Raw genomic sequence first — 26,259 nt, forward strand, 5'->3', positions numbered from 1 at the left:
GACAGCGGTTAAAATGCGGCACTTTGCGAGATGTGCATTAGCACCACATTTTACTCGATGTTAAGCCTGTTCTGGCTCTTAAAATGGGTGGCTGCAGCAATAAGCCAGGCTGAACCGTTCTCGTGAAAGCTGGCACAACCAAGAACATCTTTAACCACTCATTTGTTATAACCCCTTGTCCTGCATATTACGAGGCTTCGGTAACAGTGCACACGAGAGTGCGTGATGTTGAAATGAAATTTTACACTCAACGCAGCCAGAAGAGAATGCGGCAAGTACTCAATGCAGCCACTGGTCAGTGACGCGAGCGCGAGAGTGCCAGCAGGGAGTGGTCCTCCTCACCTCATCCTGTGGCTGGCCATCGTAGTTCATGCTGTCGAGGGACTCACGCGAACCCCGCCGTGAGCCCGACTTGCCACTGCCACTCGGCCTCTTGTCCTTGTGCGTCGAGAAGTCCAGGTAGGGCATGGAGCGGCCGTGCCGCTGGTCCAGGGCCTGCGCAAAAACGGAGGCAACCAGTGAGCTTAAGATTTATTTTGGGGCAGACAAAATAAAAATTGTGACAGCACAAACAAAAATGAAGACAGTGCTCCAAAAATTTCAAACACAGCATGGTTTTCAGAAATCCATAAAAAAAAATTAGATGAACATGGCAACAAAGACAAGAAGAGCTCATGAAAGCAAGCTCTGGCCGTTTCTGATGCAGCTGCGTTATTTTGACACAACAGGTTCATAACAACATTTGCGTCCAAGAAGCAAGTTCAGAAAACTGGAACTGCAGACGACCTCTGCAGCTGCTACCTTTCTGTAGCTGTTGTGCGTGATAGTTCATTTACTTATTTTTAATGCGTCATAATCAGAACCACCATCTCGGCAAAAACTGACCGCTAACATGAGCTGCCTGCAGACTCAGATGGGAGGGATCGAAGGGAATCACGAGGAGAGGAGAAGCCATGGCGGCCAATCAAAGAAGGCGAGAAGTGGTGGCACAGAGGGGAAGGGACGACTGCGAGAGGGAATGCACAGCCGATGCGCGGCGGCCTTCAGTTCTAATTTACTCTTTGAAGCAGTAGGATGTGTACTGAGCGTTCTACGCCCGTCTCCAAAGCACCTGCACTTGTGTCCACTGAACGATGCCAGTTTAAGGGGGGACACTGGTTCTGAGGCTGTTTGTGTTGTTTTTTGACCAATTTTATTAAAAATGTACAGCCTGACTAATTTTTTAATGCTGATTTCAAATATTCCATTGCTTTTCTTGTAGGCCAGTTAGTTTGCAAGATAATTAATAATCAACTTCCATTGTTTGAGGCCCAAATGGTAAAACAATGAGTTGGTAAAAACTGAATTTTAAGGCATAGTTACATAGATAGAAGAGTAAAGAATGAAGTGTAGGGAGCAGTTTTTTGATATGTTAATTATTACTCATTTTACAGCATTATGAATATCAGTATACAAAGTGTGTGTGTCAGGTGGAAGTAAACTAATCAAAATAGTTAAATTTTGAACCCAAAAACAAAAAATCTGCTCTCAACACTTCACAGAGCATACATCCAGCTTCCTATTGCAAAAAAAAAATTTCGGCTCTACATGCTTCGGGTGCTAAGATATCGAGGCCGCAAAACTGCTAGTAGTCAACAAATTATGTTTTGAGAAAAGTGCAAAATACAAACAATTTAATCAATATTTACAAGTGCAACACACATATTTACAACACAGAATGGCTAGAAGCCCCAGGGATGTAGTCCCTTTGCTTTCCATTGTCCAAGTGCCGCTTCTTGAAAGCACCTTGGGCCTTTTCGGCCGCAGCATGTTTCCGGGCAGACTTGTGTTCCCGACGCTCATCTTTTTCCGTCATCCTTTTACTGGCTCTTACACTAGTATTGAAACCAAGTTCTCTCAAAATTATTTTAGATGTTCTCTCGCTGCCTGCATTGAAGCGCATTACTGCCTCGGCCACGGCAGCTTGTACAGTGCACAAAGATGCGTGGCGCTCCTTGGGTGCCAGGGCCCATATCAGAGAGTGCAGACTCCCGTTGCTATTCTGCGTCTTGCCCCTGTGGCAGCGGTCAAGGAGCTTCCTTTCTGATAACCGCTTGTAAATGGGAAGCAATGCCTTGCACACATGAGGTGGAAGGTTGTGGCGGTGTTTTGGTGCAGGCTCCCCTCGGGCTGCCACTGCATTGTGCTGGCACCAGGAGTTTGGCCCTGATAGGCACAAACTGTGATCTGACATCTCATCGTTAGAGGTAATATGACGGTATGTCGCCATCACAGCTTTGTGCATTGAGTCCATGTCCCCTTTATGAGACTTGAGTGCCCAAGCATAATAGGAGCTCAACTTAGTGATCATGCTTCCGGTTAGTTTACCTTTGCCTCCAAGGTTTTCTGTCCCTTTCTGCTTGGCAATCAAATTTCGCAGGGCTGTCCCCATGCACTTCTTGACGTGATTTATGCAGTCCTCCTTTTCCACTTTGACATAGCCATATACATCTGCTTCTTGCAGTGCAAGAAAAGCACGGCTGTCACCATCTGACAGCATAGTGGTGTAGTGAAGGCCATTCTTTTTGAGAGACCTCTCAAAAAGTACAAGGGCTGCTTCGACCTCCATTTCCCCCATTTTTTTTCTGTGTTGTTTTGGCAGAGGTGGCCAGCCCTCCAGGCTTGGTAGGATGGTTCATCAGGTTTCGGGCCTCGTTCGCAGCTGGCACAAAAATTGCAGAGCACAACATAGTCGAGCACAAGTCCGGTGAACAGTAGTTCTATGACTGTGTCCACACCTATGTGAGATGTGTGGCCCCGTGTCATCCATGTGCCGTCATAAGAAACAGCAATGTTGCCGGGGTTTCCAAACCGCAATTCACTGTAAAGCTCTTGAACCGACCGCACACAGTCAGCGGTCATTTCTTGGGCTGCGCAAGTTGCAGCGGGCGTCAACTTTTTTTTTACGTAATCTTGCCATGTTTTCGTATGAAGGCCGCGATGAGAAATATTCATTGTTGAGAAAATATCGTTCAGGGCCGTTTGCTGGTTCCCAGTGCTCTGCATTGCACGGGCAGCAAGCACATTCACTACGAAGGGGTTCACCTTCCTATCGGCACACACCCGCGTTGAGCTCCAAGAAGAGGAAGTGTCCCCGCAGTTCACGCACTTGAGAACAAGTTTAACGGCGAGCCCATATTCCCGCTCACCTTTTTCGACGTTGATATCACCGCCGCACGTTCTGCGCTTAGCGAGCCTCAGCAGATCGTTTAGCGACGCCAGGCTAACGATCGTGCAGCACGCCTCATCAAGCGGACGGTCCGCCGCGCTGCTGTCATCGTGAACGGACGTCCGCCGCGCTGCTGTCATCGTGAAAACAGTCTGACTTCCGCTTCGTTGCTGGAGTTGACGCAAGTTCTCGGAGTTTTTTCTCGGTTCTGATGACGTCTCGCTGCACATCTGAGAGCCGCAGCATCACAGTATCGTGGCGTATGCGGCCGCTGGCAGTAGCTGTCTCTCGGGCCGAGGAACGCGTTAGGCCTACTTCGACCTCGGTACTGTCGTCGACTCCATCGTTCGGCGCAGAACTTCCGTCGTTCTCAGCGCAGACAGCTGGAGCTGGGGGTCTCTTGAGGTTTTTAATCAAGGACTTTTTCCTCTTCTAGCTGAACTTCTGCCGCGAATGAAACTTGCGCACTGATCCAGGCATCGCAGTGCGTTCTCGTCTCGGCTCGATACAAAGAAAGCGACGCGTCTCCTCGCGGCTTGGCCGCGCAGAGCAGACGATGCCAGCCAGCTCCACCAATCGGAAGGCGACCTGCTGTCACGTGCGCCCAGGCAGCCAATAGGCTCGCGAAAGGCACCTTTTCTTTTTTGTTATTTGCTAGGCAACCAATGGACGAAAGGAAGCAGCAGTGGCGGGAAATTGAAGACGAAAGACGGCTCTTTCAAACGAGACCAAGATGGCTGCGGTGCCGCGCATGAAACGGGAGCTATGCGGCGCGGAACAAAGCTGTATCAAAGCCGATTTCAGCGCAAATTCGGGCGACGTAGATTATGTAAATTTATATTATGACTAAAATACTGATCTTAGAGGTGAGAAACTTGGCAGCTAGGTAGATAGACAGCCGCCGATTTCGAAAATATTGGTTTCGAAAATTTGATTTTTTTCGCGAATTTTTGGCCCGAAAGACCCGTATCCCCCCTTAAATGAGCACCGACAGGGACGAACCACTGACAGGTTCTGGCCTTTCGGTCAGGGATGCAGAAGCCCGCCATCTACAAAAAATGGTCGCACAGTGGGCTCACCAATGCTAACATATACTCTGATGCATGAATTGCATTGATCATCTGTGAATCTTTTTAACTGGTTTTTCCTCAAAGGTCCACAAGGGACTTTACAGAAGGGGTGGGCTGACAAAAGAAAACAAAAAGGGTGTTAACATGTTGGCTTTACAGCGACACCTTAAACGCTACCTGCCACTCGCTAGGGCTACATGTACATTGCTTGTCTTGCACGGCAAAGTATTTAGAAATAATTTTTGTGTGTCAAGGTTTATGGCGCCACACTCAATGGCCGTATCCGTTCTGTAGGACTTCCACTTCTGCCACACCATTCGCTTGGTTCAAAGGTTCATGCACCGAGCAGGTTTGAAAAAGCCACTGCATCAGTGCCCTAAGAGATTTGATTATAAGCGAGCAGATGTGGGTCTCTGCCTAACAAGACAGGCTAAATGAGACAGGCTGAACACTATTTTGTGCCATGTCACAAGAAAAAAAAGGCTCAAACATGCACTGCAAACTTTCTCGACGAAAATAACTGTCCAAAAACAAAACAAAAAATAACAGCCGATTTGCACATTTAATCAAAGGCGAAGTAGGTGCGCTAGCACTCCTCAACCCTGCTATACTTTCTTATGCACTTTTACACTTTGTTAAAAAAGTATAGACACCCAATTTTGGCGGCGTGTTTTCTTCTGTACAATAATGCGAAGGACACTATATGCATGAATAACCATGCGATATTTGCCTAAAATCGCTAAATAATTTATAATCAAACTTTTTCTGTTGTGCTGTTTTGGTTTCGGTTTCAACAACCGAAAAATGGTTGTGATGTCAAAGAGTGCTTTTGTGTCACGTGAGGCATGGAAAAATGTCCACATAATCACTGCTTCATCGTTTTAATTTACTGCAGTGCTGAAGCTAGTCTTTCTCAAGAACCGGAATGACAACGAATGTGGAAGCAGCGATTATATTGCAGTTTTTTTCATGTCTCACATGACCTGTAAGTACACATTGACGTCAGAGTCCTCATTCGGCTGTTGAAACCAAAACCGAAACAGCACGCGAAAGAAATGCGATTATAAATTATTTAGCCATTGTAGGAGAATACCAGGTATAATAGTGCCTTATGCATCATTACAAACAAGAAAACACGCACCCAAAATCTATGTGTCTATACTCCTTTAAACTTTGGTACTAAAGGCTCTCATGCACACGATGCGGCAAGCGGCGCGGAGTCGAGGTCTAGGGAGCACCGCGCGTACACGTCTGCTGTCCATGAAGGCTGAGGGGTGAACGACGCGAGCGGAGACGCCAAAGTTGAGGGCACGCGACCGACAGTGCGGAGTAACTCGCGCTTGTACAACACTGCCCAGTGGCGGCCGCGACTGCGATACACACCACTCTCTCACTGGCTGTAGCTGTGCAGCCGCACCGCCTCCTCACTGCGCAGTGTGCGTCGCCACCTTCTCTTTTGCGCTTCGAGTTCACGGAGAGAGACAGAGAGAGGCCTCGGGCAGACATCGGCGAAATCCATGATTGTGGCTAGAAGTGCTAGGCACTAAAAAAAGCTATGTCGAACCTCCAGCACAAAGCAGTGCTGACATCGATGACAGGTGGCAGGCTTTGCTGCACTAAACAAATGGCGGTGGACCGCATGCCCACCGTGGGCTTCATATGTACCCAGTCAAAAAAAAAAAAAAAAACATTTGGTCCAATTGAAGTTTCCAATTGGACCCATTGAACCCAATTGGTCAGCCCATTGGGCCCATCGGGAGCCAACTGGTCAGCCAGTTGGACTGATGAATCCAACTGGACAGCCCAATTGGTTTCTCTAGTTCTAATTGGACCATCCACTTGATTTTGTACTTCGAGTTGGGTCCAATTGAACTTTCCAATTGGACTTATATTCCAACTGGTCAGCCCAATTGTTTTTCCATGTTCCAACTGGACTACCCAATTGGTTCCCTGCTCCCAAATGGACTGGTCCAACAGATGTCACGTTGTGGTGACGGCAGTCCAACGGTCATAAAGATAGCGAAAATAGCTTCCGAACAAAACTCTTTCGGCTGACTTGCGCCCACAATGAACTGAATGACTTAACGGCGACGAAAGCAACAAGTATGCTCGGCGGTCGTCGAACAGAATGGCCACTGTTCTCGGCCGTGCTCAATTTAAAGCTGATAGCGAACTTCTGAGATACAGCGTGCAAAGTTACCATAACTGTCTGGAGCAACGCAGAAAAGGCCCCGCCTCGGTGCGATCAACTGAGATAAATTTGTGTGCCAGCAGCTTTCAAGAAAGAACAAACATACAGTACAAAGGTTTGCGGCAATATTGAGGTTACATTGTGAATGAACTCGGCACTGGCGAGACATAAGCATTTTCACCTGTTCTTACAAATATACGAACAGTCAATATTTCAGAAACTGGCAGCTCCGTCATAGCCTCACTCCATAGATTGCCATATTGCAGTTCAAGTTGATCCAGTCAGCCGGTCAGCGAGGTTATCCACATTTTCACATAATGCAGAGTACTGCACAAAATAGTCAAATATTAACAATTTATAAACAAAATTGCAATACTTAATTTTAAAAATGTATTAAAAAATTTTGCTGCTGTTAATCAGTTTAAAAAGTTTTACTCTCGGAAAATAAAATGATTCCTCAGTTTCGTATCACCACAACTGTGTTTGTGTCATCGCACGCGCAGTCAGCGTGGTCGTGGTGGCGTGGTTCTTGCGCTGCAGTAGAGTGCTCTAGGTGTAGTACTAGGATACATGTGTGCGCGATGTCTTCGAGTGCGCCTGATTTTGCGTATGTCAGGTATAAAGACAATATAAACTGTGCGGTGGTGCCCGTCACGGATGTGAAGGACTTTGCACCTGAAAATGCCCAAGACTTTTGATTCACAAATCTATCATCAGGTGAAGTGGACAGATGCCGAAGGAGAAGCAGACTATTATCCGGCCCGCATTCTCATGCTTGGAGGTAATTACCTGCACTTTTCACTGTTAACTTTGTGTGATATGTGTGTGCCTGATGCAAATGTTGAGCATTAATTGTGAAGCTGTTTTATAGAGCCTACGTCCGCAATCTATGCTTGGAAGCAGAGCACGTGGTCACATCTTTGTGTGCAAAACAATTAATGAACGAACGTAGTTTGATTATGGGAATAGATAAAATGATTGAATCTTTTTTCCGCGCGTGGAGGATGGTTGCGGCTTGCGCACTTTTCCAGTGTTGATGATCTGGATAATACAAATCTTCTGGAGAATACATTTATAAAAGTGCTGTATTTGCAGCGCAGGACGACTCCTGGAATGCAGTATATTGCATTTTGCTATTAATTTGATCGCATTGCGTAATTACAAAATAAAACATGGCAAGTTCCTGTGATGTTTTATGAATCACCAACAACTGAACAAAAACAAGCATTCCCATGTTGCAGTTTTCATGACGCACAAATTATTGTTTCTGTTGTGACTGCTTGTATCAAAACTTACACAGTTACTGCATTGAATGCTCATCCATAATTTGATTCCACAAAGAGCACCTTAGTGTACAGCTTAATGGATTTTGTTTGTTTGTTCACACATTAAATATCATTCCTTATTATTTGCTTTTCTGTCTGTAGATTCTCTGCAGTAATGCAATCTGTTTCATGCTTCTATTTGATCGCAAAAGAAATGGAGCCTTCCAGCTAGGAGCTGCAACAAGATTTGTTTCAGGACTATTTATTTATTTATTCATTCTTATACCTACCTGGCCATGGGGCATTATTGTAGGGAAAGTATTTTCATGCAAATACCTATAATAAACTGCTACAGTTAATAGACTGCTTGCCTCCTGAATGTTTAATAGCCATCTGGTGCCCGACAATCAGAGCAGCCCAGTGAGTTTTGGCCATAGAGTGGACCAGTTGGTGTCTACCAATTGGAATAGTCCAATTGGTTTCGGCCAATTGGAATAGTTCAATTGGTTTCGGCCAATTGGTAAGTCCAATTGGTATTTTCCAATGGTGTCGAAAACACATTTGGAAATTTCCAATCGGTAATTTCCAGTTGAAATCCAATGGTTTTTTTTTGACTGGGTAGGCTTGAGCCTGCGCGCAATTCCGCAAGTGGGCTTTCCCACATACCACACGTGCTGCGAACAAGATGGGGGACGACCCGCTTCTAACAACTGCAACGTGAAAGCATGTTTATTTTTTTATCCTTCCATAATATGTTATACAATTAATGCCCACACCCATGGAATTCGTTCTAACACTTCAATAACTCTCTGAGTGTGACCACCACCACCTTGTTTTGGCCAGCTACGCTATGCGGGAAAGCCTACTCGCGGAATTTCATGTGAGGCTTCTGAAGGGGCGAGTCGAGGTGTCACAAGAGGGCAAGCGATCCTGTAAAAATCCCGCCTATTGCATGGTGCACTGTAACCCATGCACCTCTTATGTGGGCGTAACGGCAGGCGCGACAACGTTCGGAGGGCCCCTGTCACTAGGTCAAAAAAATAACCTGGCCGCATAGTTTTGGTTTCCGAGCTTTGCCACTTCCCCGTGGCAATGGCAACTGTCGGCCCGTGTATTCGCCAGTAGTCCAGTCTAAGCACCGTGCCGCTTTCAGATGCTGACTGACGTGTCGCGGGTCATTTTTTTCCTTTTAGAAGCAGTGTCGCTATTCCGACGTCAATGTGCGTTCCCATCTCGCTTACGTTTGCGATGTCTTCCAGCACGCCGAAACTCTGTGCTCGTCACGGGCTTACATGTGTTTGCACAATAGATCCGCCTCATAAGACTACCGTATTTTCGTCAGGTTTTTTTTTTTCCGGGGCCGCGGGGCATTTTATAAATCGCCTTTCAAATAACCCTGGCATTTCTGTCGGTTCTTTGAACTCCGAATTAAAGGGACCCAGAAAGGGTGTCCCAAAAAAGGTGCGATATGTGTGGGACGTTAAAAGACGATGGCTCACAATTATCCCCCAGCACGAATTATTTTAATGCGTTTTGTGGAAGCTGAGTTATAAGCAGAAAAAATTTGAACTTCCGCGTCTTCGCGCCTTTCCCTCTCCTCTCGCACACCAAAACGGCAGCGCTCCTCCGCCAGCCCCACTCACTCGGCCCATAGTGGCCGCGGCCGTGGTAGCGCGCGACGTCTGAATGAATTTGGCTCTGTGAACCAATGATTAACACCGGCTGCTGACGTCATTTGCAAGACGTGACGTCGTCTGCCAGGTTTTCGTGCGAAAGCCCAGCACCACGCGTCGTCGCGAGGTGTGAAAGCAGGAATTTTTAAACATGTATTGTAAATTTCCCGCTCGCTTCTGAGGTCTCATACGTGGCATGGACGCTCGGAGGCCTGTACTCTACATAGTGCAAGCATTTTAAAGCCAAGCTCAAACACCCCTTTCTGTGGCCCTTTAATGAGGTTTTACTAGCCATCATGTTTTGTTTCAAGTCTTGTAATGTTATGAATTTCATTTTGCATGACCATATTACAAGTTGCATACTGTTATGAGGCTCAATTAAGTAGTACACATTTATGTGCACATCATGCTTTTTTTTATACGGTGCTTAGGCAGTCTAGATTTGTTTATTTCAGTTCCAAAGGACATATACTACAGTTGAGCCTACATATAATGGCTACACTTAAGACGAATTTTCGCTTGTAGCCAACGAGACCTGCACGACTGTCAAAATATACATTGTTTCAATGGCACAAAATCACACGTATAACGGATATCATTAAGCTCTGTTGATCGGTTACAGTGAACGGACGACGTAAACCCTGCGCCCCGATGCGAGATAACCTGCTTCCGACCCCTTCGTGCACCCGGCGCGCGGCAAGTTTTCCCGAGCCTAATCGCAGGCAAACTGCCCGCCCCGTTTCATGCTGCTCTCGAGCGAGCTACCCTTTCCCCGCCGACGTACCTTCCAAGACCGCTTTCCCGCTCCTCCTTGCAACTCCGCTCCCCCCCTCACTCTCTTGAAAATCCGCGCGTGGCCTCCGCGATCAACTGCGCCGCTGCCGGTGCGATCGCGTAGGCCACATTCCGTGAAGCAGGTCTTCCGTGGGAGCCAAGAGGTGGCTGCACTGACGCTCACGGACACCCCTCATTGCTCTCTCCGCTGGCGCTGTGCGTTTGTATCTTTGGCTTGATTGCAGCCTGCGCACGTTGCACGTCTATCCCATCGTGCACTTTTATCACTCTTGTTGCGGTGCGGACGTTTTGATGGCTTCGTTCAAATCTCGGGCCCTGGTTGTAATTCGGGATGGCGGACGGGAATACAGTGCGCATTTTCATTGTGTTCAGCGGTAGAGATGATGAAAGCGGCCTGGACGGAGGTGACGGCCACTGGCGAGCTGAACTGCTTTCGCAAGGCCGGCTTCGTCGAGTGTCTGATGACGAGCCTGATGCTTCGGAAGATGACCAGCCCGGCGGCGATTTGTGGCAGCGCATTGTCGACTCCGATATAGGGAGCATGGCATAGGTTGGAATGATTGTACAGTCGATCCCGGATATATCGAATTATTGCCTATATCGAACAGCTGAAAAATCCCTTGGGAATCCCATGCAAAAGTATAGTGCTATTGTTCGCGTATATAGAACTCCCGTGCACCGGCATATCAATGTATCGAACTTCGTGCTGAGCTGCGCCCCGGCAAGTGCGCTTCTCCAACCATACCCCACCATTGCAAGTGCGCTTCTCCTCACGAAGCTCTCGCGATGTTCCCGCGATAGGAAAGCGGGAGGGAGAAACCACGCTGACCACAGGCGCCCGTTTCCTGTGTTTTGGTTGGCTGACAGCGCTGGCGCAGCAAGACGAACGAGGTCAGTGCAGCTTGGGCTTGTGGTACTAGTGCGGAGACACAGGGCGGTGCGTCTTTCGATTCACTTTGTTCCTTTTATTCACAAGGCCAATGCGAAGGCTTGAGACTCGTGTGGTGCAGTGCGTTTTTCTTTCTGCTTTTGGCCTGTGATCCGGAGCCATGGCCGCGAAAAAATGCAAGAATTTGGATTTTTCAAAAAAAGGCGGACATCATTCGACGGGTGGAGGCTGGCGAGAATAAGTCGTCGCTCGCCGCGGCGTTCGGAATTCCTCGCAACACCCTGAGTACAATCCTCAAGAACAAAGCCGATGTTAAGCTGAAGGCAGTGCAGTACAGTCGCCCTGGTGCGTGTCGTGTGCGCGTCCCAACCTTTGACGAGGTCGAGAAGGCATTGTACGCCTGATTATTTGGAGACACGTGCCAAGAACATACCTGTTGATGGCCCAATGCTCATGGAGAAGGCCAAATGGTTTGCTGTGGCCTTCGGAGAAGAAAGCTTCACTGGTGGCACTGGTTGGCAGCAGCGATTTAAGAGTCGCTACAGCATCGTCGCAAAGACCTTTTCGGGCGAAAGCGAGGCGACTAGCACAAGTCAGATAGAGAAGTGGTTGTCCGAAGAGTGGCCAAATATTTACGATAGCCTTTCGCCGTCGCAAATATTCAGTGCAGATGAGACGGCACTGTTTTGGCAAATGCTGCCAAACAAGACTTGCATTTGAAGGACACTGCATGCCATGGTGGAAAGAACAGCAAACTATGCGTATCGATTTTGCTTGCTGCAAATATGGATGGGTCATGCAAACTACGGCCGTTTGTTATCGGAAAGAGCAGGTTGCCTCGCTGCTTTAAGAACGCGAAAGGCCTCCTGATTCGATACGCGTCCAATAAGAAAGCTTGGATGACACGCGATTTTTTCAATGAGTGGCTACAGGTGTGGGATGCCGGCCTGGAGAAGTCTGGCCGCAAAGTTTGTCTTCTTCTTGACAACTGTTTGGCCCATCATGTCATCTGCCCATTAAAGCAGATCAACCTCAAGTTTCTGCCGCCAAACAAAACGGCCAAACTTCGGCCCCTCGACCAAGGCATTGTGAAATCGTTTAATGCTGGGTACAGATGACGACTGCTGCAGAGGCTCCTAATCAACCTTCGATTAGGAGTCAAACTCAAGGTGGACCTCCTCGGAGCCATTCAAATGCTGGCTGGTGCTTGGAACGACATGGAGAAAAGCACAATTGTGAACTACTTCCGCAAAGCAGGCTTTGTGGTAGCTGCAGACGACGGATGTCTTGACAGTGAAGACGATGACGCTGGATGCCTGGACAGTGAATTTCGCGAGCTCTCGGCATTCCCAGGCGCCATCCCGGGCGGCGTTACAGCACGCGATTTCGTCAGCGCTGACGACGGCGTGCAAGCTGTAGCGGATCGCGCTGATGCAGAGATTGTGGCTGACATCATGGGTGACGAGGACGCAGACTCGAGCAGCGGCGAAGGTTCCGACGAAGAGGACCAACCACCATGCACTGCAGCTGAACTTGCATCAGCTTTCAGCGTCATTCGTCACTGTTGTGGCACAATGGAAGGAGTTGGCCTTTCTCATTTGAACACTGCCAACAAGCTTGAGGATAGCTTAATGAACTTGATGGTGCAGAAGAAAAAGCAAGCAAAGGTCACAGATTTTTTTTTCTTCCGAAATAAAGTGTTTCGGTCATCGCGCTGTGTTTTTGTTTTTCCTACGCGCCTATGAGGCACAGATCGGCAAGTTCCCGTTAGTCACTACATCGGGAAACTGCCTTGAGATGTGTGGAGTTGTTAGAGAAGCTTTTGACATGCATATTTTATATTTCTAATTATCGATATATCGAACTGTTTCACGATCCCCTTCGAGTTCGATATATCCGGGATCGACTGTATTTTTGTCGATGACGACGCCGACACCGTGGAACCGTGCGCGGATGAGGGCATCGCTTCTGAAGTGCGGGACGAGAGTGACGCGGAGGAATCAGATGAAAATGAGACTTCGGAGCACGCACCCATAGCGCGCCTGTACCAATGAGCTACATAGAGAGCCTCAGATAGCTTTTATATGCCAAGGGCCTCGGCGAAGAGCACGCTTCTGCTTTAAATAAACTGGAAACCACCCTCATCGGATCTGCACTGAAAAAACAGACGTCTATCACGGGGTTTTTCGCAAAGAAAAAATTTTGTGTTTTGACTAGCAACTGTCTTTAAAGCTGTGGCTTACTACGAACTTCGAAATATAACGAACAAACGCCACGTGACGTTCCTGTTCGTTATAGGTGGGTTCGACTGTATTTAAAAAAAAAAAAAAGAGCAACAATGTTTGCTTGTTTATCTTTACTGAATTTATTTTTTGTGCTGACCAGATATTCGATATTTGATTCGATATTCGAAGCCATTTTTTTTCATATTTGTATTTGATTCGTACCTATTTGAAAATTTCAATGTTCGCACAGCCCTACTTATGACACTACCAGCTAACGCTTGTGATGGACAGCGGATTCGTTATAAAGGCCTTATGACACTACCAGCTAACGCTTGTGATGAAAAGAGGATTTCCCCTCTCACTCATTGCTTCCTTCTTACCGAAATGTACCAGCAAGAAACAGCCCAAGAGTAAGATTGACAAGGCCCGCAAACATACATAATACATGCCACACGCACAACCAACTGCACCACGTAGGAGGAGATGGAGCGTACCTCCTTGCGTGCCCTGAGGGCACAGTCTTCCAGCGTCTCAGCCGCTTCGTACTTGCCCTGCCGTCGGTAGAGGGCGCCCAGGTTCTTGAGGGTGGTTGCCACCGTTGGGCTGCAAGGGAGAGGAGCCACAGTCAGACTGCTGCCATCAAGGCTTCTTTGTTGCCAGAATGCTTGTGTTTCAGCACCACGTTACAAGATGCCATTTGCATTTACACTGCAGCCTATGCCTCAACAATGCCATGTTAAGCTCACAATCAGGAATACAGCCACTGAGTGCTGTGTGACAAACGAAACAATGGCCATTAGAGAAAGGAAACAGATCATCCAGACTGCACAAGCAACACATGCTAGCACACTGAAGTAGCAGCGCCATGCTCTAGCAGATATGACTACTTTAAAACTCTGCAATTTCAAGATGAAAATTCACTTCGCGTCACGAACTAGAGGCGGATACACCAGTCTTAACAGAACTTTCTAGCACTACGACGTTTGCGGCTGAACCTGCTTATGCAGTTCCCTCCCATATGCAGTACGATCTTCACAACTTGAACTCGCACATCCTGAAAAAATATTAAGTAAAAAAATTTTTCATGTTGCACAACAAACTCCAACGGTAGGGTGTGTCAATAACGCTCTCAAAGGGTTGTCACAACGCAATTCAGATACACCTTGAAATGCGGCCTATCAAGGCTTGGAAGAAAGGGGCCATAAGCCAGCGCTCTGGGCAACCCAAACGCTATGCCGCAATCCAAAAAGAAAGTTTACACTGGTAAACTGCACTATGTGTCTTCACCACTACTTTGTACCACTTTCAACTATGCATGATTCTGGCACCAAGAGATGACACACGACATCCCTGCTCCCAGGTTAGGAGCTTGAAGAGTTCACAGTGGAGATGCAGAGTGATTTTGTTTCCCTTGGCGGCAGCGACTGGGCAAACTGGGAGTGGCGACATGTGGGAAGGACAAAGGTATGCCCGATCCTCTTTCCCTGTGCCACAAGGGTAGCACCATCAACTAAGCTGTGGCAGAAATGGAGGCAGCCGCTGCCACTGCCGTGATACCAAAGCTACTGCACACCCTTGTTGGATGTACTTCTGCTGTTATGCAGTTACATGGGACTCCTTTGATTATAATTAACATATACTGCCACATATAAGTCGACTCTCCCTTCAACTTGCAGCCCTTGCTGGACAAAAGAAAGCTGACTCGAATTATTAACCGTCACATGCACACCCTGTCCAGGCCCAGCATTGCACTCTTTTTACAGTAGCTGACGGGTAATTCGGACTCCAATATTTCGAACTTGTACGATATTTCGGATTTCGATGAGGCACTATCAGTCATCCCATTGAAGCACATACGCATTCGTGATGGATATTTTGGACTTGAAAAGTCCAAAAGTTCGATTTTTCGGACTAATTTCAGTCGCCTGTGGGCCAAAATTGGCCATCTTATCGGCATTTTCTGGCGCAAAAGGCACCATCTTTGATTGAGGTAGATTTACTTTGCAGTTGGATTGGCTTGACATACTTTCGGTACCTCATTTTTGCCAGTACAGGTCCCTGCGATCTCTGCCACTTCGAGGTGGCAGTCGGATTGTCATCGCTGTCAACTTGCTTTTGTCGCCAGCGTTGACGGGGGCAGTTATTGCTTGTCTCATACGTTGGAAATTGGTTAATTGGTTTTTGGGGAAAGAAAATGGCGTAGTGTCTGTCTCACATCTGGGCAGACACCTGAACTGAGCAGTAAGGGAAGGGATAAAGGAGGGAGTGAAAGAAGAAAGGAAGAAGGATGTGCGTTAGTGGAGGGCTCTGTTGTAATTTCGACCACCTGGGGATCTTAATGTGCACTGACATCCCACAGCACATGGGCGCCTTTGCGTTTTGCCTCCATTGAAACGCTGCCGCTGCGGTCAGGTCTGAACCCGGGTGCTCCGGATCATTAGCCGAGCGCTATAACCACTGGGCCACCGCAGCGGGTAAAGTTCGCCATTCACCGTTTCGTCACTTGGGTTTCTCAAACCGTGTCGACCGAGCGGCACTCCGTCTTCACGAAGTTACATCTGTTCGCCGTTTTGTGACTGCGTCTGGCGGTTCCACCACTTTAAACGAAAAGTGCCTTGTCTTTGCGTGTATTTGACGAGCGGTGTGGTGTACACTCGGGTTGTGGACAACATGCTGCCGGCGGGTCCGTCAAAGAAGCGTGGGAAGTATTCAACTAAACGACGTGACCTTGCTGCCTAGCGTGTACAGTGAAAGCACAACTTTGGTGCAAATACAGGCGCAAATTGTCGCCAGCAAGAGAAATTTGTTGCAAGGTAAAATCAGTGACTCTTTAAAGCCGATTTCATATCAATAAAATGATTTTTTTTGTACTTCACGGATTTTTCGGACTGTTCAATTATTCGGACCATTTTTAGGGTCCCTTCGAGTCCGAAAAATCAGTCGGCGACTGTATTATGTAGTTTCCCGTGGACAGCACTGCGGTGCACACGCAGCTCAGAGCAATGAACACAACGATGCAATCACAGGGCCAGCAATCACAGGCAAATGGAAATAAAAGGCGACAAAATGGCGCCCTATCCTTCATTCCACAATCACATGACTGGCTAGCCCCAAACTGAACGTCCTTAAGTTTCAGATTCCCGTGCAATGCATGCTCTGGAGGTTACCATTAGCTTGCTCTTGAACTCTCTGTCGCTCATCCTGGAAAGTGCTCACCATCGCGAGCAAGCCGTGTAAACGATGTGTCCCTCTAATTTTCGTTGGGCAACCTTTGCTAACTTGGCCACGTCTCCCGCTTCAAGTTTGCATGTGTCCTGAGTGCACGTGAGCTGCTGCATCGCTGCACTCAGGACACATGCAAACTGCGAACATGGCCAAGTTAGCAAAGATTAGGGAAGAATGCCGCTTGCGCACGCACTTTCGCTGGCAGCCATCGGCAGAGAATAATAAAAAAAGCAAGCGGCATACCCTCAGAAACATTAGTAATGGGCTGCTTCTTCCAAAAAGACTCGCTACCTACTCTTTCCTCTGTCTTCGCACAGGGGAAAGAATCCACCTTTTTTCGTCCTCTGCACCGCTGTGGCATGAAGACATGCAAGCATCCCCGATGCAGCTGGTGTCTCTGAGTGCGCAGTCACGGGCTCTTCTAGCTTTCTCTGCGTGGGCTTGATCTGTTGGTCGCGACCTTACACACATGCACATACGCTTTTGAGTTGTAAGCGTGGGTTGGCTGATGTGGTTTTAGGTTTTCCAAGTTATTTTCTTTTAAGGTTGGCTCTCAGCAACCAGATTTCATTGCTATAACTTATATGTTGAGCAGTTTATTTTACCACAGAACATAAGGTAAAGCTGACGGTGCTGCGGTTGTCGATTGTAATCACCCAATACATTGTTCTAACCGGTATAATTATAAGTGGGTTTGACTGTATGCCCGTTTTCGCTTCACTTGCATGGTGAACTACTTTTCGGGTGAGGACTTAGCCTGTACTAACAGGTGTGCTAGCTTTGGCAGTGCTGATTATGTATGGGAGGAACGGAGTATGGAAGCCCTGCTGATCCCCAAACTTATTTCCATTTCAACGACCTCAGGCAAATGTGCACCGAGCAGTCAACACAACTTCCGGACCAGGGACGGAAGTGAAGCGGGGCCCACCTGTCCACCTTGGCCGCCTTGTGCCAGCCGCCGTACTCGCCGTAGGGGGCGTTGTCTCGCCGTTGGCTCTTGTTCTCCTCACGCTCCTCGGCCAGCTGCCAGATGGGCTTGTTGTCGCCCGAGACGCAGCCGAACTCCCGTTCGTGGGCCCGCGTCAGCACCTGCTTGTACAGCAGCTCGGCCTCCTTGTACTTGCCCTGCTTGAGGTAGGCTGACGCCAGGTTGTTCTTGGTCTTGGCCACGTTCGGGTCATCGGGCCCCAGCGTCCGTTCGTAGATGTCCAGCGCCCGCTGGTAGTAGCGCTCCACCTGCGTACACGGGTGCACCACACGCAGGGTGAATCAGTGCAGCAGCACCCACAAGTGGAAAGAATAATTCCTAGGGTTGCTAGTTTCCCACAATTCTCTAATTACGAGCAAAATCTGATTTGAGTGCCTTTCGCAGAACTGTTTGTTAGCAGCCACACTACCTCCTTTTTTTTAATGCAACTGTCGCAGACAGGCACCAGCCGGAACAACACAACAACAGGAATGTGATCAATTGAACGATCTGTACTCTACTGAAACCTAAAAAAAAAATACAGCTCATGCTGTGAGAAGCTTGTTCCCCCATCTGCTCACGAAATCTGGAGCTTCAACTGCAGTGCCTCTGGCAAAAATATGTTCATACCCTTCAATGGAAGATTGTTGGGGGTTTAAGTGACTCAGGCTATGAGGGACGCCGTAGCAAAGGGCTCTGTAAATTTTGACCACCTGGGGTTCCCTAACGTGCACTGACATCGCACAGTACATGGTCCTCTAGCATTTAACCTCCATTGAAATTCCACTGCCATGGCCGGGTTGAACACGCGTCTTTTGGGTCAGCAGGCGAGTGCCATAACCACTGAGCCACTGCGGCGGCTTTCCATGGGAACAGTTACGATGCTTGCATCTCTCAAAAAGAATTTTCATAGCAGTAGCAAAAAAATGACCGTAGATTTGCGTAGCTAGGCCAAATCCCAATTTGGCCATTTTTTGTGCATTCTTTGACGACATAAACTTGTGACGTCACCACAACCTCCCAGGTGTATACAGTCGATGACCGATTTTTCAAACTCTCTAGGGACCGCGAAAACAACCGAAAAATCAGGCAGTCCAAAAAATCAAATTTAACTGAAAAAAATCATGAACTTATTACCAATGTGCCAGAGAAAGGGGGTCAGTTGTATTGCACGCATTCTAAAGCTCCTCATGACTACATTTCGCTGCGCGACATGTGCACGGATGGTGGGCGGCGGCAGCTTTCACGAGCTCAGCCTGGCTGTGCTGCCCTTGGCATGTCACCGATGAAAACGCATGGGTTGGGACAAACGGGAAAGCGAACACGCTGCTGCGGGAATTGCGCTGCGCCCGCAGTACGATGGGCCCGGAATAAGAATGCGAAGATGGCGAAACATTAACAATCGAGAAACGGCCGAAGCAAGCGGTCTGTTGGCGGTGGCCTTCGTCATTAGGCCTAGCGGCTAGAGCCAAAATCGGCATCATATCCGTTGATATGCATTCTGCGGTGGCTTGAGTATAATGAGATGTGCTTTGCCTGTCATTGACACGTCAGTTATTTACGGTTTTATGATAGAAAAGTCAGGGTGCGGTGCGTTTTCGCCCACCATTTCCTCCTGCGCTTGCCGTCTCCGTGAAGCCGTGCACCTCCCACGCACTTTGCTGCCACCTCTTTCCGTATTCGAGATGAAAAACTCCGCACAGATGAGTTCCGCGAACTGTGACTACTGTTCAAGTTCATGCAGCGGAAGACATTCATGAACAGTACGAATTCGAAACCACGCGGGCACAATGTGCCGACTCGCGCAGAATTTCAACATCACAAGTTAAAAGGCTCCCTTTAAGCATAAATTTCGTTTTGTTTGATCAAGGTTTCGATCTCTCCTGCGGTTTGAATTAATGAGGTTCCACTGTACACACTATATGGCAGCTTCAGTATTCGCGGCAAGTGCAAACGAGGTCCGAAAAATCGAGCAGTCAGTAGCGGTGCGTCCGAAATTTCAGGCGCTCTTATAAGTTGGCTCTATGGGCCCTGTCGCGGTGCCGCAGAAAGTCCGAATAATCAAGCATGTCCGAAAAATCAGGCGTCTGAATTTTCGGTCGTCGACTGTATATAAGAAATATTATTACAATTATAAACGAGATCCTAAACCATTCAGGCTAATCACAGCCAAAGGAGGATCTGCTGTATGTCAGGTTCCTACCAAAAAAAGAAAGAAGGTTGGAGCTTGGAAGTCTGCCTGGACTTGGTCAAGAATTGCTGGTCTGAACAGCTGAGTGGAAAGTGTGTCTGAAAACTGCTCGAGAAATGAACTCCAGCATCAGAGACCTCGCATTGTTTCCTTCTAACCAAGACGAACTGGGTAAAGATTCTGATGTCCCGTTTATCTTGCCTGGAATGGAAGAAGTGACCTCGACATTCTCTTCCATTGCAGTCGTAACGGAGATCTTGCATCAAATAAGCAACATTCTTTGAGCGGAGATAACACAAAACATTAATTAATGCTGCGTTAAAACAGCCACCTACAATTTTAGAAGATGGACCTCTGCAGCATGCAACGCAAGTGTTCAAAAAAAAAAACTTGAACGTTTATTTCATTTATATAGCGCAATTTCGCCGATTATTAATGCTGCATTTGTAGAATTTTGCAGATTTTTTATTCTGCATCCGCAGAATTTGAAATTTTCCGCCGCAGAAAGTTAGGGGCCTTAACTATGCTTTGTTTCATCACCGCATGTTAAAGAACAGTCAATCCCATGAGTGAGAACGGCTAACGTATACAGTCAGAAGAAGTCCTGCTCACTCACCTCTTCGTACTTGCCCTGGTTCTGGCAGAGCAGGGCCAGATTGTTGAGCTGCTTGGCCACGTCCGGGTGGTCCTTGCCCAGGACCCGCTCGCGGATGTCCAGGGCCCGCTTGCAGAGGGGCTCGGCGTCCCGGTACTTGCCCCGCTTGCCGTACAGCACGGCCAGGTTGTTGAGGGTGGCTGCCACCGCGGGATGGCTCTCGCCCAACGTCTTCTCCCGGATGGCCAGCGCATCGTTCAGCAGAGCTGCGGCCTCCTTGTACTTGTTCTGGTCCCTGTACAACCAACGGGCAACGGGAGGTGCCACGTGAGAAAATACCAAATTTTATTTTCTTCAGGAAAACACAGAGCACACCCAAAAACCACTTTCTCAAATGACAACTGCCCACAACTGTGGCCCACTGGCCATGATATTAGTTCTTGAGCACCAGGATGTCGGCTTGAACCTGGTGTTATGACTGGGGGATTGGCATGTGAGACTTCTGGCGCAGCCATGGGGACAGCAAGTCTCGTCCGGAACCAACCAGCACACCTTTGCCAGTGCACCCTCTGTCTACTCGACAAAGATTGCTCCCATAATGGACCACCCGGAGAGGACCTGGATGTCATCTGGCTCCAATCACCATGCTTGGCTGCATCACAGTGCGGCCGTCATCGGTCGAAAAGGACGACCCGCTGAAGTTGAGCACAAAAGGGCCCCATTTCCGGTGACTCTTCATGTGTCAACCCCCGCCGCAGCGAGCCCCCAACTGCAGCTACCATGTCTGGAGACAAAGATCCCGTTTACGGCAGTTCACTTCCCGTGTGCTTGTCTTGCGTGTCGGGTGTTATGAAGAACAGGTGTCGGCAACACATGTCTACAGCCAGCTGGCCATGGAACATCACATGCTGTCCTACCACTGTCAATGCTTCTTTGACGGCCTCCTCCCCTCCCTTAAGCTTTCATTGGGGCTAGTTGGTTGTAGCAGTGAAACATATTGACTAGCGCAAACACAGACAGGGACCAAAGTCCTGTCTCTTATTCTTGCTTTGGTCCCTGTCTGTCTTTGCGCTAGTCAATATGTTTCACTTAAGCTCAACACGGGACTGGGGCATGTCCCCAAAAGTGGGGTGTGTGATCATGTGCCAAGGCGAACTTGACAGGACACTCCCTCCTCACCAGGGCCGTCATCCTCCTAGGGACTTTAGGGAATGACAGCGTTATAAAACTCAGCAATAAGCATGGCCAAAAAGCTCTCCCATTTCCTTCACAAAATGTAAATAAAGCCAGCTGTCTCGACCTTCACCCAACTCATTCCCTCGACGGCACTCCCGTCCTAGTTGGAACGGGCATCCTCTTGACTAAGGATCCACCAGGCGATACCCGGACCCCACAAACAACACTGGGCATGGCAATGGCACTTCGGTGGCAAAAGCATATCCATGGTTGCATGTATGTATTCCAAAAATGCTTGCAAAAACCGTTTCAGGAAGCTGCATTTTGAAAGCAAAGCCGAAATGTAGAACTGGTGCTCTCTCTTAGACTTCAGTGCACATTAAAGAACCACAGTGAGTCGAAATTAATACCGAACCCTCCACTACAGTGTGCCTCATAGACTTTTGCATTGCTTTGGCATATAAAAATCAATTAACGACTGATGAGAACACGGAGCAGGTGTAACTGGTCTACTTGAAGCAAGTGATAAACACTTGTACAGCCTGAACTGCTACACCAGAGGTTCTCGAATCTTTTTACCATCAAAGAACCCTGGCGACTAATAAGAGGTGTTGACGAACCTCTTGTGTCTTCACTTTTGTCCCTTACTGCTCGAGATGCATGCAATAAAGACCATCCAGATGTACAGTTCAGCAGAAAAATGGTAAAATTCCATCAATAGTGAGCCGCTGCAATACGAAACAGCCGTCCACAAACACCGACAGTATCAATTCTCCCAAAATAGAAAAGGTGCCTACTATGGCATGCATGAATTTAGGTCCTTGGGGAACTCAACAAGTGCTCCAAAAAGTCTAATGGTTCCATGGAACCAAGTATGAGAACCACTCAGCTACACTGCTGTCTCAATCCACTCCCGCTGACATAATGACCTGGCCCACAAGCTGGACTGGACTGTGGAGCCAGTCGCGGCCCCTTTGGTCGCCAAGGTGCTACTCCATACCTGTAGACCAGTGCCAGGATGTTGAGCATGGTGGCCACATCTGGGTGATCGTGGCCACTGGTCTTCTCCAGGTCCTCGAGGGCCTGCTTGCAGAGGGGCACAGCCACTTCGTAGCGCCCCTGTGACGCATACTGAATCACCAGGTTGTGCAGGGTTCTCAGTCGAGCTGGGATCTCGTATCCCGCTGAGCCGCCGCCCCCGGACGTCCCCATGGGGCCCATGCCCACGCCTCCACCAGGCGGGGACAGTGCATCCTGGCCGCTCTCTTCATCGTCGGGGAAACCCAGGTCGAGGGGCGGGTCACCTTCCCGTTTCTCACCTGCATGGAGGCATGCCACGCAGGGTCAACATCTGATTCGTGTCACAGCAGCACTACACTAGCAGGAAGCTCACAGTAGAGACTTTTAGTATAGCGCATGAGCACTTACGCACGTTATACGCAAGCATTTAGCGGGAGGTTACACTGGAAATCGCATGAGCACTTTTAGTTCATCGCATACCAAGCCGGACGCAACGATAGCGCTAGTCGCAGTGGCGCCATCTGGTGTTAAAGTGTGAAAATATTTTGTGACATTTTTTGCACTTAGCCAAGGTTATCTAAGTCGCAGTGCGTAGACAGCCAGTTCATCACCAGTTCAGTCGAGTCAGGGCCTAATTTATTTTAGGTAACTGAACCGAGCAAGGTTTTAGAACCGTCATGTCGAGGTCTTTCAGACCTTTCTGCCTACCGCCGAAATGATTGCGTTTGGCAAGGCTATGACTACCTTGTCGTAAAAATCCAAATCAAGCCAATCCACAGTCCACGGCGTCTTGTTAGGGTTAAGAACGGCGGAATCGCCACACAGAATCAAAAATGCTGTCGCCGAGGGGAGGCAAAGCGAATACCACATGTCCCATTTAAAGGCAATGAATATGCCTAAAAACCCAATAACATTTACGAATTCTCTCTAGAGAGGGTGACGTGGGCGCCGCCATCTTGACAACGTTATTTTTCCTAGCGTACACAAGAGCACACACGCTAAATTCGAGAAATAGTGTACATAACGTGCACGTAAGTTAAGACCTCCATTTGGTATAGCATTTGGCACATGCACAGTACGGAGCACGCTATCTTATAGCGTACGCTATGCCTTCGCGTATGCCTGCGTACGCTATACTAAAACTCTCTAGTTTCACACAGAGGGCGAAGCGTAACTTTCCAAGCTGTGCATTGTCTTTCAAGGCTTCCTTAACTACAATACTATTTATTAAGATTGTTCCTTAATGGGCTGCTTTTCCCTTTTTCTTTCTCAGAGATGGTATAGCCATTTTAAGTTCTGGAGCAATTTTTGGAGCAGAAAAATATTCATTTTGGAGCACCTTTGAATCAGAACAATAATTCTGGAGCAACCCGGGAGCAGCACGAATGGAATAAAGGAGTTGCCCAGAAGAGTTTGTAACTAATGAGATCAGGTTCAGTCATGTGTAGTTGGACAGAAAAAACAACAGTAGACAGGTGCTCACAAAAGAAAGTGACAAAACATTTTATTAATGCTAGCCCTGTCTTGCACGCAAGTTCAGCCGAGTATGCTTGACTAAAAGCCTAAAGGACATGTTCACTTGAACCATTCTTTTTTTCATGTTGACACTATCTCACAGGTGCTTGCAACTTTTTACAAATTCATCAAGCTCGCAAAGTGAAACAGCAAGGCTGAAATTCCCTTGTTCCAACAAAGCTTGACCTCGGTGGATTTGCTCCAAGCTTTTGTTCTTCAACCCAGAAGATATGACTTCTTAAGCCCGCTTCAGGCTTGACTGACATGACGCAACCTTTTGATGCAACCAACATGACACGCGAGCATGGAGGAAGGAAAACTCGAGAAAGGCCCTCGCTATCCGAAATGCAGCCAAAAAGTGTGCCGAAAGTCGTGCGCTTTCGCAAGGTCTATGGGAGCCTTTGGCCGAAGGTACAGCCAATAGAGCCTGCTGCGCATGCGCAAGTGCGCTGAGATGGCAGCCAAGTAGGGGGACTGGGGGAGCAGGAGGGAGCCGGCCTCAAAAAATGTGACTTAACCACCTCTCCTGAGTTCTTTCCTTCGATCATGTGCGCGAATGAACTGGCTGCTAAATTCTACCACAAGCCAGCTCACTAGCACCCTGGATTTCCAACTGCCGCAGCGTTTTAATAGGTTGCCAACTGAAAGCCTGAACAGTTCCAAAAAAAGTTGCTTTCTCATGACCGTGTCTTCCTTTTGGTACAGCTAAGGTGCAATATTGATCAATTTGCTGCTTTCGGAGCAGACTGGTGCAGAAAAATTAAATGTATCAGAATGGTGCAAATGGAGCAGCTGGAGCACCACTGCTTTCTTTAATGCCAGCACTACCCCACCGTTCCACAGTAATACTGGGGTGGTATTTTATCAGTACACAAGTAACAATAGTCAAGCTAGATACATCTTATGACTGCTCAGCACGATGAAGATTACATTACAGGAAACTCTGGCAGTAATAGATGAACTTTGTGATGCCCTAATGTCAAGCAAAAGGCTCTTTTGTAAGAAACATGCAGCGTGACGCAGGTTCAAAAGCACCTATCGTCACCCTAGTAACGTTAAGCAAGCGCTCACCCTGCGACTTCTGGGAGTCGTCGCCCTGGGTGGCAGTGGAGGCCACAGAGGTGGTGGAGGCAGACAGCTCGTCGTACTTCTTGAGCGAGTTGACAAACTGCAGCTGCTTGTTGTCCTCCTCGAGCTGGGCCACGCTCTGCTCGGAGGCCTGCAGCTTCTGCTGCGTGTTGGCCAGCTCGTCCCGCAGCCACGCGTTCTCCTGGCAGAGCCGCCGCACCTGGGCGCGCAGCTTCTGCTTCTCCGCCTCCACCGCCTGCAGGTGCGAGGCCAGGGCGACCATCACCTGCGCCTCACCCAGGCCCAGCTCGATGGCCTCCAGGGACTTGTGCACCAGCTGGGCTTTCTCCTCGACCACCAGGCTGGCCTTGTTGTCCTGCTGGGTGGCGGCCTGCTGGGCAGCCTGCACCGAGCTGCGCAGGCCTGTCAGGATCGAGTTGTGCTCATTACGCAGCGCCTCCAGACCCTGGATAACCGTCTTGGTGCTGCTCACAATGTCCTCCTGTGACATGGCCGTCATCTTGCCCAGCGTCTCTATCTTCTTCCTGCACAACAACCAAACGGGGGGACATGTGTGAATAATACTCCTCCTTTGGCCAAGGCCAACGCTGCGATTTTCCTCAATGCACAACCTGCCAGGCCCCATACATTCAGTTTGCTTTCATCTTCCTCAGTGTCACCTTGCATTTTGCAACACAATCTCAAGCAGGCACTGGCTAACCCACAGAAAAAAAGCTCTCTGGGAGAACAGCACTGCATACTGCTCCACTTTCTGGGCTGAGGCACTGGACAGCATTTGATAAAGCAAGCAACAGGCTGCAGCCGAAATGCGAGAAGAGAACAGAATAATGTTTGTAAGAAGAAGTAGCCCACTACCTTTAGGAGGCTTGCTTTTGCCACACTTGCACCAGTGATAGAGCAAGACTATTGCTGTAATCAGTAAAACATGGAGTTTGATTGCTTGCTTCACATTAGCCAAATAAATTTTTCACATAACAAAAACTTTTGAATCAGTGATGCTGCAATGAAGTATGTGTTTACTCCCTACTTTGCAGACCTTCACATACATGGGCACCTCACAGAACAACTGAAAGACACTAAGTTTTCTGTATCTCAACAGAGATCGCTCAAATTGATCAAATCTTATCTGCCGAACATAGGTACAGGCAGCCGCACTAATGAGAAA

The 26,259-nt window shown here is 48.3% G+C and overlaps 1 protein-coding gene across 7 annotated transcripts in view; it reads right to left on the reverse strand.

Moving 5' to 3' along the window:
- Klc (kinesin light chain) overlaps positions 1 to 26,259 on the reverse strand; it is a 116,241-nt gene that overhangs the window by 31,524 nt on the left and 58,458 nt on the right. For all 7 annotated transcript variants that reach the window (XM_077664880.1, XM_077664885.1, XM_077664881.1 and 4 more), the window contains exons 2-7: positions 25,077 to 25,618; positions 22,471 to 22,789; positions 20,316 to 20,589; positions 17,470 to 17,777; positions 13,811 to 13,919; positions 343 to 495 (exon numbers count right to left, since the gene is read on the reverse strand). In XM_077664880.1, coding sequence (XP_077521006.1) covers positions 343 to 495; positions 13,811 to 13,919; positions 17,470 to 17,777; positions 20,316 to 20,589; positions 22,471 to 22,789; positions 25,077 to 25,593 — 1,680 coding nt within the window. In that variant the 5' untranslated portion in view covers positions 25,594 to 25,618. The remainder of the gene's footprint in view (positions 1 to 342; positions 496 to 13,810; positions 13,920 to 17,469; positions 17,778 to 20,315; positions 20,590 to 22,470; positions 22,790 to 25,076; positions 25,619 to 26,259) is intronic.

The sequence above is a fragment of the Amblyomma americanum genome, chromosome 5 (assembly GCF_052857255.1).
Source record: "Amblyomma americanum isolate KBUSLIRL-KWMA chromosome 5, ASM5285725v1, whole genome shotgun sequence".
NCBI lineage: Eukaryota > Metazoa > Arthropoda > Arachnida > Ixodida > Ixodidae > Amblyomma > Amblyomma americanum.